The sequence below is a fragment of the Nothobranchius furzeri genome, chromosome 8 (assembly GCF_043380555.1).
Source record: "Nothobranchius furzeri strain GRZ-AD chromosome 8, NfurGRZ-RIMD1, whole genome shotgun sequence".
In the NCBI taxonomy this organism is placed as follows: Eukaryota; Metazoa; Chordata; class Actinopteri; order Cyprinodontiformes; family Nothobranchiidae; genus Nothobranchius; species Nothobranchius furzeri.
The window spans coordinates 39,760,852-39,782,926 of record NC_091748.1 but is presented as its reverse complement, the minus strand read 5'-3'; the positions used below and the strand labels follow the sequence as shown (position 1 = coordinate 39,782,926).

Genomic DNA, 22,075 nt, shown 5'->3' with positions numbered 1-22,075 from the left:
GCAGCAGTGTGCTAGACGATGACCCCCTCCATGAGGCCACCACAGCTCAGCAGAACATCGTTGTAGCTTCTTCTGGGGAGAAAAACACTTAGAGAGAAAATAAAGTTAACAGCTGAAATAGCAGGAAATAATACAGTTAAAGAGTAGACTGTAGAAGAAAGTAGTAGAGTGTGAAAATTGGTCAGTGTATCCTCCAGCAGTCTAAGCCTATAGCAGCATAACTACAGAGATAACTCTGGATAACCTATCCTATTTAGATGGAGGCATGTTGGAGGCAGGGCAAGGGAGAGCTGTCTTTACCGACTGTACACTCCACCTCCCTGTACTCCCCCACTTGTCCAGATCTGGGCTAACATCAGATTTTAACCATAGGCCCTATCAAATAAAAATGTTTTAAGCCTAATCTTAAAAGTAGACAAAGTGTCTGCCTCACTGACTAAGGCTGGGAGCTGGTTCCATAGGAGAGAAGCCTGATAACTAAAAGATCTGCCTCCCATCCTAATTTTAGATATTCTGGGAACCACCAGTAAACCTGCAGTCTGAGAGCGAAGTGCTCGGTTAGGAACATATGGAACAATCAGATCACTGATGTATGATGTAGCTTGATTATTAAGAGCTTTATATGTGAGAAGAAGGATCTTAAAATCTATTTTGAATTTAACAGGTAGCCAATGTAGGGAAGCTAAGACAGGAGAGATATGATCTCTCTTTTTAATTCTCATCAGAACTCTAGCTGCAGCATTTTGGACAAGCTGAAGACTTTTAACTACATTCTGTGGACTTCCTGAGAATAATGAATTACAGTAATCCAGTCTTGATGTAATAAATGCATGAACTAGTTTTTCAGCATCACTCTTGGAAAGGACGCTTCTAACTTTAGTAATATTCCAAAGGTGGAATAAGGAAATCCTACAAACCTGTTTAACATGGGATTTGAATGACCTGTCCTGGTCAAAGATAACACCAAGGTTCCTTACTTTGTACTACTGGGGGCTCACACTCCTGAGCATCCCTGGTAAAGTCTATTTGGGGGTTCTGGAGTGGATAGGAAGAGTGATTGTCAAACCTCAGCTTCAGGAGGAGCAATGTGGTTTTCATCCTGGCTGTGGAACTCTGGACCAGCTATATACCCTTAGGGGGGTCCCAGAGGGTGCATGGGAGTTCGCCCCACCAATCTGCATCTTCTCGGGTGGCCCTTTGGAGTGTACTTCGGGAGTATGGGGTACCAAACCCTCTGATACAGGCTGTTAGGTCCAATGCTTGGGCCGCATTGTCAGCAGTAAGTCGGACTCATTTCCAGTAAGAGTTGGACTCCGCCAAGGCTCCCCCTTGTCACAAATTCTATTCATAACTTTATGGACAGGATTTGTAGGCACAGCCAAGGTGTTGACAGGATCCATTTTGGTGGCCTAAGGATTGAGTCTTTACTTTTTGCAGATGATGTGGCCCTGTTGGCTTAATTAGAACGTGATCTCCAGCTTTCACTGGAGCGGTTTGCAGCCGAGTGTGAAGCAGCTGGAATGAGAATCAGCTCTTTGTCAAGTGGTAGAATGCCTTCTCTGGGTCAGGGATGAGGTCCTCCCTATGTGGAGGAGTTTACGTCGCTACAAGTATCTCGGGGTCTTGTTAACGAGTGATGGAACGATGGAACGCGAGATCGACAGGCAAATTGGTATTGCTTCTGCAGTGATGCGGGCGTGATACCGATCTGTCGTGGTGAAGATAGAGCTGAGTGGGAAGGCAAAGCTTTTGATTTGTCGGTCGATTTACGTTCCTACCCTCACCAATGGTCACGAGCTTTGGATAGTGACCGAAAGAAGGAGATCTTGGATACAAGCGACCAAAATGAGTTTTCTCCGCAGTGTGGCTGGGTTCTCCCTTAGAGATAAGGTGAGAAGCTTGGTCATTCGGGAGGGTCTTGGAGTAGATCCGCTGCTCCACCACATCGCATAAATACCAACCCTCCCGATTTTTCCGGGAGACCAAATTTCAGTGCCCCTCCAGAAAATCTTCCGGTTGCCACCATTCTCCCGAATTTCTCTTAATTTCTTCCCGACTAATATTGCAAAAACCATCCTTTATTGGGCCCGAAAAAATATCCAGTTTCAACCTATATAACATTATTTATATAAACTCTCTGCATCGCGGACTCTTTTGAGTGGAGAGCTGCAGAGTGCTGCTTATTCATGTGCTCTGCAGACAGCTGCATCCTGCGCATGGCCACAGTAACATTCTCAAAGTTGCGCCACCAAAAAACATAATTAATACGCGATCATTCATGACTGCTCAGGTACTTTCTGTCTTTTATCCGTGCCTGACACGCTCCGCTGCAGCAGAACTCAGCTCCCGTGATTTCATGTCACTGGCGCGTCCGCGCGCACAGTGCACATTCCGCTAACGTTGCGGATGATAGATCCCTTTGATCTACTTAGAACAAAATTACCTTATGAGGTGGAAAAAGTAGAAGCCAGGCAGCAGATTTTCTAGGGAATTTAGAGGAGATGCAGGAAGTCCAGAGACAGACAAAACAGGAAAATAGTGAAATAAAATCAAGAAAACAAAACAAAGTGCTTGAAAAGGAAAATGTAGGTAGATTTAACCCTCCACATGTTTTAACCGTATAAAGCAATATTGCATGTAATGTTTATATGTTCAATACAATAAAGATACGACACCATTAAAACTCTGTCTGGGGAAGTTTTAGACTCCCTGCTTAGGCTGCTGCCCCCGCAACCCGACTCCGAATAAGCAGCCGAAATTGGATGGATGGATGTAACAGTTCTTACTCACTTCATTACATAATTTCGTAATTGAGTTTTAATAAATGTGTTTGTAATTTAAGCTGCTGAACCAATCTTCACCATTTCACCTGTGACCCAGTTTTCAAAACACCCTGCTCCTCTTTTAATAAACCAACAAAAACTCGGAGAAACTCCTTTTGGCGACGGCGAGGTGTTTTCCCCCTCATGCCTGCTCTTTGTTCTGGTTACGTCTGTTAGGCAACACACCGCCTCAGAAGCCAAGCCACTTTTCAGCTCACATTCATACCTACCACCACACTGCTGGTATTAAAGCACACAGTCATATACATGCACCTCATTCTGGTTTTTGACCATTACAGTTTTCTCTAGAGTGTGTGAGTACACACACCTCTAGCTCATCATGCTGTGGTGTTTTGTTCTACCAGTTAAACCCCCCACCAAGGCCAACAGATCCTTGACACCCTGAGGTGTTCAGTATTGTTCAGCACTTCCTAAAGAGTTTGTGAAGCAGCCCAGATTAACAGGTCTTGTGTTTTAAGTGAGTCACTCCGGGGGAAGATTAGACCCAGACTTCACAATGAAAACAATTAAGTGTTGAACTTCTTTGGTGTTGATTCAGCAAGCCAGCTGTATGCACCTTTTGGCTCGTCACTGAACATCTGTAACTTAAGTTTTTCCGTCCTCAGTACGCTAAATTCATACCAGCAAGGTGCCATCCTCACGGAACTGGTGCTTTGTGCACATGTCAAAGGTTTTATTATTGTTTCTGCTTTTAGTCCACACATAGTTGTGTTAAATGAGCTTTGAAACTGTAATATTTGAGACACTAATGATTTCCTTTATGTAGCCAGAATGCAGACCTCTAAAAGCATTTTTGCCGTGGCTCTACCTCTGACGACTACTGGTACATGCTTGTGTAGAGGTGGAGCTAAACTTTTTAGTTGAACTATGTTGCTAGCCTAGTGAACAAGACCAAATTCTTGCTTTGCAAAGTTTGGTCTAGGCATGCTCCATTGGAACCTCTGCAGCCCCAAGCAGCATTCTGGCTGGCCAATCATAGCGCTCAAACGGCATTGTGATAATGCAACAGAGTGGAACAAGGTGGCGCAGCTCATTTGAAACAGCTTTCACATCAATTTTGGACTATTTAGACTTGGGCTTTATTAGAATCAGGAGCAGATATATGTATTTACTGTAAGTCCTTTATTTAGAAGAAAGATGTATTTTTGCCTTCAACAGCGGACTGCCTTGTTTACTGTCATCTGTTGAAGTGAGTACGTCACATTGTTCGTTGTCCAGTAGCATGCAAAGCTCGTTTGAAAGACAACAGTAGAACCCGTTGTACTAGACTCACTGTTTATTTCATATTATTTCATTGTACAGAACATACAAAATAAGACAAATCAGATAAAAGCAACTCCTGACAAGTCATAACAACTGACCAGACTACATCACGTGACAACAGAAGACAAGTTCTGTACAAAAGTGAAAATACATTAGAAGAGCATAACATTACAGCAACGCAGTGCAGTGAGCGTACAAATACATAGACACATTTTTGGCACATTCGGAACCTCATACAGAACAAAAATATCAGATGTAACACAAAATTTTACTAAACTATAACACATATAAATAAGTTCATTAGCTTGAACTGACAGCTTTCAAGGACCAAAACGATCTGTAAAATAACTCATTCAGCCTTGAAATAAAAATAAAATACAGGGTTTTCCCCAGGAAATGAGTTAAGCCTGGCGGATTTGGCCGCGGGGGGAGGGGGGCGGGGGGCGGGGGGTGGGGGCTTGCTCTGTTCCGCAGCGCTCCTCCGTGAGAGCAGGGGTGGGGGGTTGAACACGTTCCACTGCTGTTTCTCACCAGTATCAGCTGATGGAGGGCTCTTAGCCTAGTGAACTAGACCAAATTCTTGCTTTGCAAAGTTTGGTCTAGCAATGCTCCATTGAAACCTCGGCAGCCCCTACCAGGACTCTGGCTAGCCAATCACAGCTCTCTAGAGGGGTTTCAAACACATAAAGAGCTGTGATTGGTCCATAATGGTGGGCCAATCATAGTGCTCTATCTGCTTAGTGAACAAATCTTCGTGGGCCAATCAGGGCACTCTATATGCCTGGTGGGTGGGATGATGCTACAGAGTGAAACAAGAGGATGTCACATTCATTGTCCAGTGGAATGCGGAGATCATTTGAAAGACAACGGTAGAACCCGCCCCACAACCGAGAGCCGTCACTGGAGCGTGGCCAGACTAAATAATACATTTATTTAGTCTGGCTTGCCAGGCTAGAGGGCTCTAGTTTCGTTGTGCTGTTCATGTCAGCGGACACTGTAGGTCCTCATTTTTAAAAGTAAGTCTAAATTAAAATTGAGGCAATTTTCTTTTTTTAAATGTAGTTATTCTAAAGTAGTTTTATTTCATAACACATCGTGCATTCATAATAGGACTTTTATTTTATAATTTTATCTTTTTTTTTTCAATCTACCTTTTCATTTTCGATTCTATCCCATGTCTTTCATTACCCTGATTTACATAAAAATAGACTCCATGGCGGGGGCGGCGTTAGGCCCGGCTACTTGGGCTCAAGCCCCGAATGTTTAATGAAAAGCCCCGGATCTAAATCGTGGAAGTAACGTGCAGTACCAAAGTCCAACAGAGAGGGAGCAGCTGGCAGTAGTTTGTATACAGCCTGCCTGAGCCTCCACCACTGAAGAAGAAGCCCTTCAGCAGCCGGCTTCTTCTACACTCTCTGCCTGAAACGCATGAGTGAAGATGGACATGAGGATGTTTTTTAGACCAGAAGTATCACGACAGAACCCCAGCTTTGATGAGACTGGTGCTGACTCAGGTTTGTGAGTCTTATTTGAAAATATTTGTTGTGCTGCTGGTTTACCTAAAGTTAGCTTATCAGGTAAAGTTGTTGGAGAAAGAAAGGGAATATTTACTATCATCTCACACTAACAGGAACAATACTCTGCCCTGAATATGCTTAATGTGTAGCTTCAGATTAAAAATTATGTGGTACAAGACAAATATATATCATGTTGACTAGTGTGGTCACGTGTGTGTGTTAAGCCCCGGATCTTCTTCAGTCCTAAATCCGCCCCTGGTCCAGGGTATCTGATTGAGTCAGTCAAAGCAGCATCTGACCTGGACCAGTTTCAGATCCACAATGAGAACTGGAGCTGCTGTTTTATATGACTTCAAATAATCAGCAGTCAGGTTTGAGTTTGGAACAAGTTAAGATTTTGCTCTTAAAGGAACTGCTGGAGTGGTTTGCAGTCGACTGTGAAGCAGCTGGGATGAGAATCAGCTCCTCTAAATCTGAGTTCATGGTCTTGAGTCAGAAAAGGGTAGAATGCCTTCTCCGGGTCAGGGATGAGGTCCTGCTCCAAGTGGAGGAGTTTAAGTATCTCAGGGTCTTGTTCACAAGTGAGGGGAGGCTGGAGCGTGAGATCGATAGGTGGATTGGTGCTGCGTCTGCAGTGATGCGGGCGTTGTACCGGTCTGTCGTGGTGAAGAGAGAGCTGAGTCAGAAGGCGGAGCTCTCGATTTACCGGTCGATCTACGTTCCTACCCTCACCTGTGGTCATGAGCTTTGGATAGTGACCGAAAGAACGAGATTGCGGATACAAGCGGCCGAAATGAGTTTTGTCCACAGGGTGGCTGGGCTCTCTCTTTAAGATAGGGTGAGAAGGTCAGTCATCCGGGAGGGGCTCAGAGTAGATTCACTGCTCCTCCACATCAAGAGGAGCCAGTTGAGGTGGCTCGGGCATCTGGTCAGGATGAGTCCTGGACGCATTCCTGGTGAGGTTTTTACGTCGAACCGGGAGGAGACCTAAAGGGAGACCCAGGACACATTGGAGGGACTATGTCTCTCACCTGGCCAGGGAACGCCTTGGGATTCCCCCAGAGGAGCTGGCCCAAGTGGCTGGGGAGAGGGAAGTCTGAGCTTCTTGACTTAGGCTACAGCCCCCACGACCCGACTCCGAATAAGCAGAAGAAAATGGATGGATGGATGGATGGAGGAACAGTGTGAATAGTTTAATGTCATCCACAAGAGAACTTATATATGGCAAATAATTAGCAGATTATTATGCTCTCTTTAAAAACCTAGAAATAGATTTTTTTATTGTATTTAAAGAAAGTGGCAAAATATCTATTTTACATATTTGACTAGGCTGCCACTGTTGGTGACAAATTAGAAAAAAATATATACAAATGTTCAAATGGAGATACTTTTCTCTGGGATGTTATTCATGTATCCATAAACAAGTGGAGAAGAAGCTTGGCAGTGGCAGTATGAACAGTTGAAACAGTAAATACATACAGAATTGAAAAGTTGAAGCTTTTTATAGTCTGTCTGGACATCATTGTGTCAGTCTCATACCAATATGTTGAAGATACCACCTGTGACCTAGGAAACTGCGCAGTTTCCATAGTGACAGCCATCATACAATGGAAAGGAGTTACCATATTCTTGTAGCTCTTAAAGTCCACATCTTTATTTTGACTCAGAGCAGCAAAGATTTTCCCTCCCAGGATTCCTTTGTTTTAATTCATTGTGATAAATCAAAAGTACTCTCTGCTGCATGCCTTCTTCTCTCTGTGGCTACCTCGGAGAATCACGTAGTCTCATTCTTTTCTCAGACCAGAATAGAATTCTTGATCAGGTTTCAAAATAAGCTGGGATATTTATAAGTAGTCTCGTTTTCTGCATTCCACTGGTAAGTACGGCAAGATTAGTTTTGATTGTGGCCTCACGGAGATGTTGAGCTTGTGCAGTGTTTGGAGTGTTGTTGAGGAAACAGGCTGGTCTTCTAATTTAATGTTCCCTCTGTTCTTTAGCCGAGACCTTATTTCCTGTGAACAGAACACTGTGGCAGCGATAATGGACAGAAATGATTCCATGTTCTTTTTGTCTTTCTTTCCTTTTTTTTTACTTACTTCCTCTCAAGTTATTATTCTGAACAAAATTGTTCACATTTAAAAATATCCCAGTGATAGAGACATTTTCAACCATGTATTTAAGACTCAGATTTTGTTGGGTGCCTATTCTGTTAGGATATTATTCTTAATGCTTAAAGAACAAGTCAAATAGTTTTTCACTTGTTGTATTTTAAAAATGATCAGTCAGTCTGAGTTTCACATGCAGACTAAACATGAAAACAGTCTTCTATCCCTTTTTCCTGCTTTAACTGATAGAAAAAAACTATGAAATGCTCAGATTAGAAAAGTCGGTCAATTTAAACATCACATTGAAAATTAGCATTCATGGACTTCCCTCCTTGTTCCCATCTTGGCTCGTGACGGGGAAGGCTGCTGTTGATTTAGCGTCCTGGAGAGAGAGCAGAGCACGTCTGAGCTATTAGAAGCTAACTGTTAGCATTAGCAACTCCACAACACAGCAGAACTCGCGCAGATAAACTATCAGAACAAACAGAGTCAGTAGTAGAGTCATGTTGCTGTTAGCCAATCAGAGGTGAGATGTTTGACTATCAGGAAATAAGATTCCAAAGCCCGCCGTGTTCAGCTCATCTATCCTTTGTCTGTCTAGTTTGTGACACAGGAACACAAGAGCTTTTTTCCCACGGAGATTGACTCGCAAAGCATTAATGTATGCTTATAGACCACTGCAGATGTACTGGAAAAACATTTGTGAATCTGATGTTTTACGTGAATTTATGATCAAGAACCGTTTGTTCTGCCTGAGTTGTCTTCGAGAGAAAAACTTTTCAGATGTCAGAAATTACCCTTATGTCACGTATCAGACACAAACACTAAATCAGCTTGCAGATTGTTAGTGAGACAACTTTTCTGACATCACGTTTAAGCTTTGGCTTCATCTACATTACTCCAGATACCTTAAGAAAACAGATTTTTCTGCTGTTTTTGCACTTTCCCACATGTAAACTCAGAGTTTTTTAGTGAGAAAAGATCATTTTTAAGTATTTTTCAAAAGTGGAGTTTTGGTGAGTTTCTTGTTTGAAAATGAAAAATATTCATAAAACATCGACGACTGCCATGACTGCTTACCTTCATTTGAAACATAATTCAGTAGATTTAAAGGGGAACTGGGCAGTTTTGGCCTGCTTTTAGCACCCCCTAGTGTCCGATTGTAGAACCTATACCCTTGCAGTGCGTTTGTCTTTTTAAGTGGCCTGTATTTGATATAGCGCCTTCTAGAGTCCTTGAACCCCCCAAGGTGCTTTACAACACAATCAGTCAATCACACATTCACACACTGGTGGTGATAAGCTACATTGTAGCCACAGCTGCCCTGGGGCGCGCTGACAGAGGCGAGTCTGCCGTACACAGGCGCCACCGGTCTCTCCGAACACCGCCAGCAGGCAAGGTGGCTTAAGTGTCTTGCTCAAGGACACAACGACAGTGACAGACTGAGCAGGGCTTGAACCTACTACCTTAACTCCTGTGTCACCATCGCCCACAGTGCAGTGATTCAACAATAAATTACAAAAATCAGCTGTGTTCATGATCTAAAACGTGCAGGAAACCTGCTGGAACCAGACTGCAGCACCAGGTATGCCAGCTCAGCTTAAGGCTCACCAGGCTGAAGTTACAAGTGGAATATTCTGGCCACAGGGGGCGATAGGGGCTGGGTGGCCTTTCATTAATCCCGTAACGGGTCATTTTAGCACACACTGGCTCAAGAAAAAGATTTACAAGGACGAAAAAGCTGCAACGTATCCCTTTAACAATGTTACAGCAGCTGCCAGGGTAGGTCCAGATAGACTTGAGACAGACCCAAAAACATGAGTATGAATTAACCTGAATGCATTAACAGTATTTTAGTTCGTGGTCACTTCCTACACCTTTAAAATAACCACATTTCTATTGAAGATTATTTTTTTAATTTTCACTAATGCTGAATGGAACCTGCCTTATTCCCACACCTAGTTTTGTGTTTTTCTGTTTTAGACTGACAAAATTGCACCGTGCATTCTCAAAACCAACACTTGAATGAACCAGACCTGTCAAACATTTCTTAGCTAGTTGTAGTTGTACTGTTTCACTCACACATTGTTTAACTGCAGCAACTTTTCCTGATTAGATCTGACTGTATTAGCTCTTGCTCTATACTTTGTTTTAGTCCCTTTTCATTTCCATTCACTAGCCTTACAGGCCTCTGGTTGGTTGCCTCTACCTTTGCAGCGTTCCGGGGACGCTCACACCTCACTTGGTGACTATTGCTCACCTCCGGTGCTGTTAAATCCAATTAAGAAAAGTCTCAATCAGACGTTTCCTGCTCCCCACACCCTCACTGGTCTTTGTACCCGGACTGGTCTGAATTCTCTCTGTAGCGTAGACTGAGTCCGTTAGTAAATATCAGTTCTTTAAAACTGCTTGGTTTGAGGTGTAAATACATGCATGGAAGTAAAAGTTGCACTCAGCCTATTGAATTGACTGCACACTCATTTCCTGTCATGTGCCTTAACCCTACGAAAGCTTTAATCATAGAGACGTGAACTCCTGCTGGAACAATCTAGTGACTCTGAAATAAGTGGCTGTTATTTACTTAAATAGAGCAAACCAGAACTCTGCTCGCATATTTCAATGTGAGATATCAGATTGAAGCGTGATGCCAGAGCATTAGCAGAGCAGCAGCAACACGTGACGTGACTTCAGACGCAGGTGCTCAGCTTCACAGCCAAACTGGATGTTTGCAGATCAGCACCTGGTCCTTGTTAGGTTCTGCAACGCCACGATCAACATCCAAAACACAGACCGTCTTAAGGAAGCCTGCATCCTCCACAGCCCCACACCGAGACCCGGACCTGCACCGGTACGCTTTGGCAACAAGTCATCCGGCTTGCCAGTAGCAGCCACGCAGAAACGCTCATTTTGGTGCACTTCTGCCTCCACCTATCCTCAGTATTCCGTTTTAGCTGATAAAACAAACTTAAAGGGACATTATGGAAGTGTGACAGCCAAAACATGTATAGAAATAATAAATGTCTTCTTCATACGTTCTCCTGCAATGCCCTGGTCCTGTAGAATGAGCCCTGGCATTTTTACTGTGATTGCCTGTTTTTGTGTAAAATCACAGAAAAAGAGAGATGCTCGGGTCGAGCAGGCTGCTTCATGCGCGTTCACGCTCAGGCATCGCCCGTAGCATTTGCTATCCATAGCTTTAGCAGCAGAGAGAGAGGCAGTGCCACTTTGTCGCTGTTCCTAACGCCTAGTGACAAAGCTAGCTACATTTCTGAGGACCCTTAGCTACTTTCTGTAGAACTTTCTTCTAGATATTTCCTGCAAATTAGCAACAAAATAGCCATTTTCACTCAGAACCGCTCTTTGGTTTGACGTTGTTTCAGCTGTCATCCACTATATAAGAGTTACAGATGCAAAAGACGTTACTGGTGCTTTAGCTCACCTAGTAAGACGTCGGTCTCTCGTGCAGAAGATCGGAGTTCGATTCTGGACGTGAACATTAATTATTTAGAGTTTATTTTTTACATTAATGATATATTTTTTTACAGTAAGATGCCCAAATTTTAATTTGAGACTCGCCGAACGGCATTGAATTCACAGATAAAAAAGATGTGGGTTCAACTTTCATTTTGGAACAATTTTTCAAGCAAGGGAAGGGAATGATCTGAGCATGCAGGAGGACTGACCCATCATAAACCTTTGTCGGCTGTGCTGAAGAGAAAGCTACAGAACCACATTATTTAATTAATTAGCTGCACGTTCTCCTGTCCTCTGTCCTCCGGGACACACACACACACACACACACACACACACACACACACACACACACACACACACACACACACACACACACACACACACACACACACGGGACTGTCTCAGCTGTTATTTTCGTTAAGGAGTGTGCACGTACAGCATGCGCGCCTCATGCACGAGCCTACTATTGAAGCTGCCGTTACGCTTTTGGCCAGAGGGGGCAGTCGCGAGCATAAAAATTCAAAACTCCGTAAAGTCCCTTTAAAGTTGCTCCTTGCTGTGTTGTATTTTCCTTATTTGTGCTATTTTTTACACAAATGCCTTGTCCGACTTTGTTTTAGGAGGCATTCCCCAAAAGTTTACATCTAAGCCCGACGAGCACAGGAGAGCAGGCCAACGGGCCAGACACTACATTCCTGACAAAAGCAGCTCATAACAAAGACATGCCATGTGGTGTGGTCTTTAAGAGAAGAGGGGAAAACTGACTGAGAACAGGAAAAAAAGAACAGACTGAAGCAGTCAAGCTGCTCGGTGTATGTTACTGAAGCACGTGGACGGTGACGTATTCCCCAACATATACAGCGCCAAATTAAATATGTCTTTTAGCAGCCTGGTAAGAGTTATCCCTTTACACTCCCATCAGTTCACAGCAAAACAGATTACAGTCCATACAATCCGTCTGCAGCATAAAGGGAGACTTTTTCCACATGTGCTGCATTTGATCTGACCTGAAACTCACATATCACTCTGCCACAGTGTGCATCAGCTTCTTTCCTCCATTCAGATGGAGCGCCACTTCAACATGTGACCTGATTTCTTCTAGAAGAGCTTCAGAGTTTCCAGGGTTTGATGACAAGTCTGGTGGTAGAAGCCATGCAAAGCCGGGCTCTATTATGTTTATCAGATATGTTTCCTAAGATAGAAGTGGTTTGTTTAATGATTGTTATTAATTTTGCTGTAAAATGGCTGTTTTCTGTATTTTTGAGAACCAATCATGTAAATCTCAGAGGAATTTGACATATCTGTAGTATAAATCTAGTTTCAGCTCAGTGGTTTTAGCCTCAGCCGCCTATCTTCACTGTTTTGATTCACTCGAATGGCTCTTTTTGCAAAAACACCCTGCAGCTGTTTCTAAATTTTTAAAAAATGGCCTCTCATGATGGACTAACATTGCGTGAGTGTCTGGTTTCATTCTCAATCCTTTTCCCAGCTTTTATCTCTTTTCCCTTTCCATGTTTGTTGTTTTCTCTAAAGGTGTGCATTCCTCCCACTCCACAAAGATGAGTTTACGATGGCTTCCCAAGTGTTTCTCAATGCAGACACTTTATTACCTTTAGAAATGTCCAGAATCAGGAGTCCTTATAAACTACTGGTCTTCATTTATTGCAGATGACAAAGTTAGGTTCATCCTTTTTAGTCATGGTTTTCTTTCATCACATTCCTTGATTAGATGTTCTATAGCTTTTGGTTGATTTAATCATACAACACTGACATAATTAGCAAAAATACTTTATTTATGCAACACTCTTGTCTTCTGTCGTCCATCGTGTGTCTCACGGGTAGCGGCCTAAGTCTCACACTCCTGTTCTCTCGGAGCTTAGAAGTTTGTCCACAAAACTGGAAGTCTTTTATCTTATTATATGTCTTGTGTAAAAAACAAAAAATCTAAACTTGTGACCATCAAACACTTGTCATTTACAACTCAGGATGTTTTCTTTTTGCAGTTACGGTTCGATCGAGGCTTGATACTCAACATTTCCTCCACCTGCCTGGCTTTTTGAGACAGCCGTTGGGAGGTGTGGTGACTCTCATCAGCCACTTCAGCATTTCCATCAATCTTGGTCCTTTTTTCACTTTTCATACCATTATACATCAGAAACGTTGCATTTTGTCCGGGTGTGAGTTAATAACAATAATTCTGTTTTAGAATGGCATTACAAAAGTTCAGGCAGTAGCTGCACTGGAATCCTTCTCAATGTCTACCTAACTTTTATATTCACAAAAATCCATTTTACAGATATGTGTAAAACAATTGCTCTGTTTATAAAATAAACTTTATAAATCACAACAGTAATGCCTGTAGAACACCCTGGACAGGGGCGGATCTACAAGGGTGGCATAGGGTGGCAGTTGCCACCCTAAAAGAAAGCCTTGCTACCCCTGCTGCCACCCCAGCTGTCAGCTATAAATTCAAGAAAAATCCAAGTTTTTCAACTCTCAGGCTCATAGAGACCTATTTGCAGTCTGCTTTGGCAGAGAAAAGACTATGAAGCTAGGCTGTACTCGGGATTGAATCAAAACGGGCAAAATCTTTGGATCTTGATGAATGTGTAAATTGTTTTGATGAGCAACATGGAAACTGCCGCATTCAGCTGTTGTAGGAAGGACATAATTTTATTATGTGTTTTATTTTCGTGATGGGCCTTTAAGCTTATTAAAGGACCCAAAACAAATGAATATGTAAATACTGGGAAAAGAAAAAGGAAAACATGTTTCTGAGTGAACAACAGAACCAAAGTACAATATCTCAGTGCAGTGAAATATTATATATATGTGTGTGTGTGTGTGTGTGTGTGTGTGCGTGTATTGCCACCCTAGAAAAATGTTTGCCCCTCTTCTGCCACCCCATCAATAATTTTGTAGATCCGCCCCTGACCCTGGACTAGAATACTGTGAGTTGACCTTCACATCAAACAGACCCTCACACTTGTTTTTGCGTCTAAGGGCACTTTCTGCATCCTTTTGTTTTCTGAGACATAAAAGTCTCATGCTGATTATAACACAATGCGTGCCACTATTACCCTCAGGGAAAGTTCCAGTCAGTGGCAGTCTGTCACAACGTGATAAATTGTCAGCACTTCTGATCCTAGCTAGGTTCTTTAAAGGGTAGCTCTTGTTCATTCATCCATTCACACACATGCTCACACGCAGAGGGTGGCAGAGCCGCCGTGCAAGGTGTTCGCCTGCAGAAAAACAAGCAGAAGCTCCTCCCAGACAAAGTCTGATTGCTCTGTGTTCTGAAGTTTGACATGTGAAGGTCTAACCCAAAGCACCTGGGCCACAGATGGTTCATTCTCCTGCATAAACATCAATGTTGCGTGAAACCCACCGTTTTATGTAGCTTTGCACTGATTGTGAACTCATCAGTGTTTCTGCTGTTTTACAATTTTGAGGTGCTGAATCAGGTTGGATGTTTTATAACACAGCTGACCTGCTTGTAAACAAGCAGCCGCATTTCTCAGCAGTGCCAGAGAAAGGTTCAGGTGCCAGAAGACTAGCGTTGCAGATTTTAGCTGTAAACTAGCATCTTGGCTAGTCCTCCTTCATTCTCTTTCTGCATTTATATTCCTAAAGTCTTCCTCCCGCCACCTCCCACTGCTCTCTGTCACTGCCATCTCATCTCACACGCTGTTGTTTCTGGCTCATCAAGACTTTACTTTCCCGAGCGTTTCTGAAGAAAAGGGAGGGAACCCTGGCTTTTTGATTAGACTGCAGTTTAAATAAAAGGTCTCTTGTCCTCTCTCTTCCATATACTTACTTTCATAATTGGACTCGGTGCACAGCCAGCTGGGAAAATAACCCACAGAAGGTAACACGCTGCATCAGATGGTCATTTGAGGTTTTTGCAGTTCCAGATGTTTTTGTTCCATGTTTTTAACATGCCACTCTCTGAAGCAGCACGTGGTTTGCATGTTAATGGCAATAAAAGTTCCTATCAGTATACTTCTTGTTGGGATGATATTTCTTCTGTGTTTTATGAGTGTTTATATGTCTCTTACCGTTTTAGGGTGTTGTAACGCAGAGGAGCTAACCACAGAACGAGCCCATGTGGCGGTGGAAGAGATGTTCAGGACCCTCAGAGGTTTGGGCAGCACCAGAGACCATCTCAAGCAGCTACGCTCTGTCTACACCGCAAGTGATGGAGTCCACCAGGTCAGAGACAGCTATGGGTCTTTGAGTACATTTGCTTCACCTACACTCATGTTAGATGAGAAAGTCCACCATCTTTTGGTTCAGTGGCTTCATGTATGAGGAGATGATAAAACGGATCTGTTCTGCACCAAATCTGACCTCAGGTGTTCCTAACAGGCAGCAGATTCCACCATGTCATAATTTACTCTCACACTCGTGAAGGAGTCTGGAGCCTCTCTTTAGTACCACATTGCTTCACTTGATTTTGGTTTTGCAGGTGTTTATATCTGCTCAGCTCTTTCTGGTACCACCACAGTATTTAAGGTGGAGCTCTGGACTTTGACTGGACCGCCGCAACAAATTGATTCTGTTCTTTTTCTGATGTTTTGCTGCTGATTTTCTTGCTTAAGATCATCAAGCTGTTTTCTGACCCAGTTTGGCTCAAGCTTCAGCTGTCAGACAGGTGGACTCAAACCATAACCCCTCCACCTCCGTGCTGACAGCTGGCCAATCTGAGCGCTGAGCATTATGGGTAACCAGCAAACATATGGTTAGCAGCACCTGGCTGCTGCTTTTCACTCTTAAATCCAATTGAAGCTGCAAGAGTGCATTTTTATTCCAGCTTCTTAATTTTGGTTTTTGCTTTAGGAATTATTATGTGATGGAATATAATGTAAGGATTTTTTTCCTGTGACTGTATGAATCATTTTCTCTACTGGAGCAACATGTTTTTCTCAAAAAATAATCTAAATATTCAGTCAGCTCATTCTGTGGCGTTGGGGAGTTTAATAACAAAGAAAAACATCTCATCTTTTTCATAATGGTGCCTGTGCACACATGCACATGAGCAGCGCTCTGTTTCTGTTGGGACGGATCTGTTCTGTCCATGTTTCAGTGGAAATTATAGAAATGACTTGATGTGAAAGAAGAACAGCATGATATCTGCCAGCTACCGCCTGTTCTTGAGAAACATCAAAAATCCATCATGCTCTCTCGGCAGGAGTCAGGTGAAGCTGATCAACATGACTTCCTCACAGTGCGCAGAGCTTCTCTCCCCAAGCTTTTTGCATACAACTAGTAGTTGGGGCAAACAGTGTTTTTCTAGCTTGTCTGAATGTTTTAAATTATTTTTAGACAAGTGTGCACGTAGAATCGGTGAAAGGGCAAGAGTCACCTTATTGTCAAGATCTTTAATTTAGAAGGGAAAAAGACGAATTTGGAAAAGCATCAGTGAGGTTAGACGTAGGTCAGAACCAGCCACTCATCTCTTCATCACTTCAGCTTATGTAAGTCATTCATGTTGTTACTAATGGAGCCTGAATTAGACTCATTCAGCCCACAGCGTTAGGACGTGTTGGTACCGTGTCAAAGGTTTACTTTTAATTTGTTCTTTTTTCGTTAGAGTGGTTGATGCATCTGTGTATTGAACGCTAGTAATTATTTTATATTTTAATTAAGATGATAAATGTAGAGAGAAACAGAAGCAGTGGCTTCTCTGTTATGATTATTATAAGTTGAAGTCCTTATTCCTTAGACCAGCAGACAGCAGTAATTGAAGTCTGTTGGGATTCCAGAGTGTGTAATCGGAATTTGTTCAGCATGAGCTCTGTCCAATAAAATGAGCTCATCAGAAGAAAGGAGCTTCATTTTATCACTTGTGGAAATTAGCAATAAAAGTGGGAGTTATGCAACAGCTTAAACCCTACTTTGCTCAGCCAAAACATTAAGACCATTCATATAGATGTTAGGGTCTGCATGGATTGGATTTGTTCTTCACACAGATTGGCTGTAAATGGAGAACAGTGTTCTAGAAGATGGTTTATGCCAAAGGACCTTGAAGGTCGTTTGTTCTCTCTGTGGTGCATCTTCTGTCTGTCACCATGTTGTTTGGGATCATTAAATTGTTCATCCACCTCAATGCCAACAAAACCTGTGGGAGGGAACTTCAAATCAAAGCAAAGCAAAGCTTTATTTATGAAGCGCCTTCCACGACCCTGTCAGGAAGACCAAGGCGCTGAACACAGTACATAAGAAAAGTGAAACACAATGAATAAATAGATAATAAAAGCAATTCAAATGGTGCAAAAAATAAACCCATACTCACATTTGAGGGTGTGTGTGTGTGTGTGTGTGTAGACGCGCACATTTGTGTGCACAAAGTTGTATTTACACACCGCTTTCATCAGATGACTAATTGTAATAATTGTTTTGATCCTGTGGGCATCGCGAGGTGGAAATTTAATTGGACTGCTTTCAGCTATTTGAAAATCCGATGAAAATGGAAAGAGCATGACCACACATGTTGTTTACACCTGCACTGCTGTTTACACTGAGTCATTGCCTTGTTTACTCCTGGTTTGTTTATGCACACTGATCCACTGGGCAGAGTGGGGCTGGTGAAGATGGATATTAGTTTATGTAAGTTGGACTGTAGGATTTCCCCGATCCTGATTAGACTGATAACACATAATGAGAAGGTGTGGAAGCATCCACAGGCTTTACCATTTGGGTTACATTGCATCTGTAGGTGAGTTCTTAGAGTTTAGATCAGCATTTTGGTAGATGCAGCAGAAATTCAGTGTTTGCTCAACAGCAGCCATCTGAATGATGAGTTTTGGTTGTTGGTTCACTCGGTTTTTTGATATAAATCATTAATGGGTCACTTTGTCTCATCTAAATGTCGTCCAGTGTTCCAGCCCTGGAACATAATCAGCATGTTCATACAAAGACTTCAACTCAAGTAAAGCTCTGCCAAGCCTTATCTGGCTCGTTATTGTTCTCTGAGACAGCAAACCTCTCTCTCATTAAAAAAAACACTTTTCTTGAATTCTTGTGCTGCTGGCCTCGTGGGCTATAAATGGTACGTTTTGTCCTGGGTAGCTGAGTAGAAAAAGCTGAGTCCTTGTTACTGCAGAAGGCTTTTTTCCCTGTGCATAACATTTTCAGAGAATTAAGAGACATTTATGAGGCTTTACTTGAGATTCTGCTTTTCAGCACCTTGGAAGGTATGTTTTTGATTGAGGCTCCATGTAAAAGATGTAAGAATGATTTTGAGACAAAAGGATTCTAAACTACACATAAGTGCAGGATCATTGATGGGGGATTGCTTAATTATTCTGAAAGGGGGAAATAGTAGATTTGCCAGAACCTTTTCACTGATCTTGCAACATTTCCTAAGTCACATATGAGCAAAAGATGACCCAAAAGGCGAGAAGTTACCTTAGGACATCATCCATTATTTTTATTTATTTAATCAGATGAGTCGAACTCATTCTCATGTATGAACTCGTTCTCGTCAATGTAAATTGACGATCTGGCCAAGAGGCAGCAGCAACAGACACATAGTTAGCTTTACACCGAAGAAAAACAGGTACAACAAAAAATAAATAAATAACCATAGAGATTAAGTTACTGGAACGTAAATTGCGCTGTTGTTGGAAAAGATGAGTAATGAGCGAAGATAAGATGGGTTCTACCGATGACTGTTTTGTATATGAACTGATACCAGTGTAACATCCTGTGGGAATGGAGTGATGGCCAGTTAACGAGTGAGTGCAGATCACAGTGATGAGTAATGAAAGGGGTACCAGTGACAAAATGGATTGCTGAGTGATAAGTGGCATCGAGTTTATGAAGAAGTTTTTTTGGAAGCAGTCCTATAAATGATGTCACCGTAATCTAAGATGGGAAGGATTGTCATTTTGGCCAAGGGTTGTTTTGCAGAATGAGTCAAGGATGACCCGTTGTGGTATAGAACCCCGATTCTTGACTTGACTTTAGAAAGTAATGAATTAATGTGAATGTCAAATGAAAGTGTGCTGTCAAGCCAGATACCCAGATACTTATAAGAACTGACACGCTGTAGTTCTGTACCATCCAGAGAAACAATACTAGGGTAGAAAGTTGATTGTGGTAAGTTATGGTTGAAGATCAAGAACTTTGTTTAACTTGTGTGTAAATGAAGATGAAGGTTGGAGAAAGCACGCTGGACAATTAAAGTTGTGCTGCAAGGAGGACAAAGCTGTGTTCAAGGAAGAACTGCATGCATATAAAATGATGTCGTCCGCATATAAATGTATATTAGAACTGTCAACAGCATGAACAACGTTATTATTATAGAGTTTGAATAAGGTTGGGCCCAGTATCGACCCTTGAAGAACGCCCATAGACAGAGGTAGAGGAGCAGATTGGAAACCCTCTGTTCTCACAGTTTGTGTACGGCCTAAGATATAACTTCTGAACCATGCCATGGAGAAGGTCCTAGATGTTTGAGCCTGATGTTATGGTCCACAGAGTCAAAGGCTTTAGCCAAGTTAGCAAACACAGCCACACAATATTCCTTATTGTCAATGGCACATATGATGTCTAGCACTTTTGAGTGCACCAGTGCAGAAATGCACCAGTTTGTATGGACAGATTAAATAGATAGGTAGTAGGTGCAGCAATAACATGTGCTGCTATTTTCAAAAAGGAAGGGTCAAGAGTATCTGGCTGATTTATGAGGATCTAACCTGAGTAACTCATCAACTACCTCATTTACCTGAAACAGCTGGGACGGCACTGAGTCCAAAAGAAAAATCCTAGAAAATAGTCTATAAATAGTCTATATCCCATGGCGTTGTCACGTATGATATTGTACGGCATCACACAGAAGTTTATATAGTCAGTGACACATCCAGTCATGGCATTGATGTGCTCTTCATATCCTTGGCAGAGAGTCATCCAATCTATGGTCTCAAAACAACCCTGCAGAGCTTCTTCAGCGTCCTGTGACCATTTTCTCGCAATATGGGCGACAACTTACTGCCAAGAGTTCAACATCTGGGCTGCAGAGACAACATTTCACTGAACATGACCTGGATGGTACCATCTGTTGTTGTCAAGCACTGCCACTCCACCTCCTTTTTTTTCCCGCTCCTCTTCAGATCTCTGTCTGCTCGTACAGTCAGGAATCCTGGTAGAGAGACGCTGGAATTGGGGATAAGGTCCTGCAGCCACGTCTCAGTGAAACACATAACACTGCACTGCCGATACTCTGGCTGAGTCCTTGAATGGGCTCGGAGTTCATCCATCTTGTTGGCCAGTGATCTCACATTGCCCATTATGATCGATGGAAGAGATTATTTGAATTTCCTTTCTCTGTCTCTGTTTTGCTCCTGCTCTGCACCCCGCTTCTTGCGTTTAAATGGATCTCGTCAGCTGGTCTCTCAACGCGATTGATAAAATTTCTTCAACGATGAGAAGGGGCTCCCGGATGTCCTGCCTGTACAGACCCAGTTGGACACATCATGGATTCCTGGAAACAGTGGAACTTGATCTGTCTTTCTCAGCTGTCTGTGGAGGACTCTGAAGACGTGTGGATATTCGTGGTGTTGGTGTCAGGTTTCCTGCCCATTGGCCTTGGAGGCTACTTGGCTTACCGGAAAATTGACGAGCTGTCGAGGAATACTGGCCTGATCCCGGAGCTCAGGGATGGTTTGCACCACGCTGTGAATTCACAGCCTCACATAATTGTCGAGATAAATCGTAAGCATGGGACTTTGGCGGAGATTCATTCTTTGGCACAAAAGATGGATGCCATCAAGGAGAGAGTGGACGAATCAGCACGGATTGGGATAGATTAACGTCCAGAGGTTGAGGACCAACAAACTGTAAGACAGAGAGGAAATTATCTCTGTCTGGCCCCAAAACAATTTCTAATCGGAATCTGGCGTCCTTGAGCCTGCAAGGCTCCAACGCAAACTCCCCCCTCAGAAGATATGTGGAATGTGCCGTCACTATGGCAACTCAACTCTGCCTCCTTTTCCAGCCTGGGTGGGACAGCGGGAAGGTCGCAGAAGCGTCCAGGGTCACTGCAACCCTCCAACCCTCAATGCTCCTCCCCCTATCCACACTGAGGTTACATGCGCTGCTCATCGTGGCTGCAGGAACTGAAGTTGGGATAGTCCCAACCCACCACCCTCCTAGTGGACACTTATGTTGTGTTGTCTGAAGTCTGTTGCATATCTCTGTCTGAGGTGTTTTTTTTTTTTTTTTTTTTTTTTGCAGAGCAAAGCTGTCCTCCCAGTGGAGGGTAACTCTGAAGTGCCTTTTTTTCCCTCCACCTGAACCAATCCTCATGTAACCCTCTTATCTCTATTAAGGTAGCGCGACTCACGGTTGCGAATGACCACAGTCACCAATTCTTGTCATGTGTCTTGCCCATGTATGTCTGATCTTTGAATGGTGTGTACTGAAACTCTAATTTCCCTCTGGGATTAATAAAGTATCTTTGATTGATTGATTTGATTTTAGCTCATTTGGGATTTGGGGCTTCAGTTAAGGTATTATTTCAGCCTTTTCAATGTTAATCAGCTGCTCCTGATTGTACACCAGCTTGTTGCCATGGTTACGCATCATAACAAATGCTCAAAAAGTGAAAAAATAGCAGTAAAAATCCTGTAAGCTTCACAGCACCAGAAACAGAAAAGTAAAATGTCCAAAAAAAATGCTGTTTTTCTTGAAGCATCAAACCATGTCGCTAATGATAGGATTGAGTTCTATATTGATGCAACACTGGATGGAAAGAAATCGGATAGTGTATAATGTTGTTTAATGTTGCAGTGATGCATCTCTGTTCTCAACAATGCTTTGTTCAGTCAGTCATCCTAAAACATTGCAAAGCTGTAGTTACTGGAAGAGG

The 22,075-nt window shown here is 42.7% G+C and overlaps 1 protein-coding gene across 1 annotated transcript in view; it reads left to right on the top strand.

The window, feature by feature from the left end:
- Positions 1-22,075, top strand: part of scfd2 (sec1 family domain containing 2) — a 190,755-nt gene that overhangs the window by 143,124 nt on the left and 25,556 nt on the right. Inside the window, exon 6 of the mRNA XM_070554021.1 lies at positions 15,269-15,414. Within this exon, the coding sequence (XP_070410122.1) occupies positions 15,269-15,414 (146 nt within the window). The remainder of the gene's footprint in view (positions 1-15,268; positions 15,415-22,075) is intronic.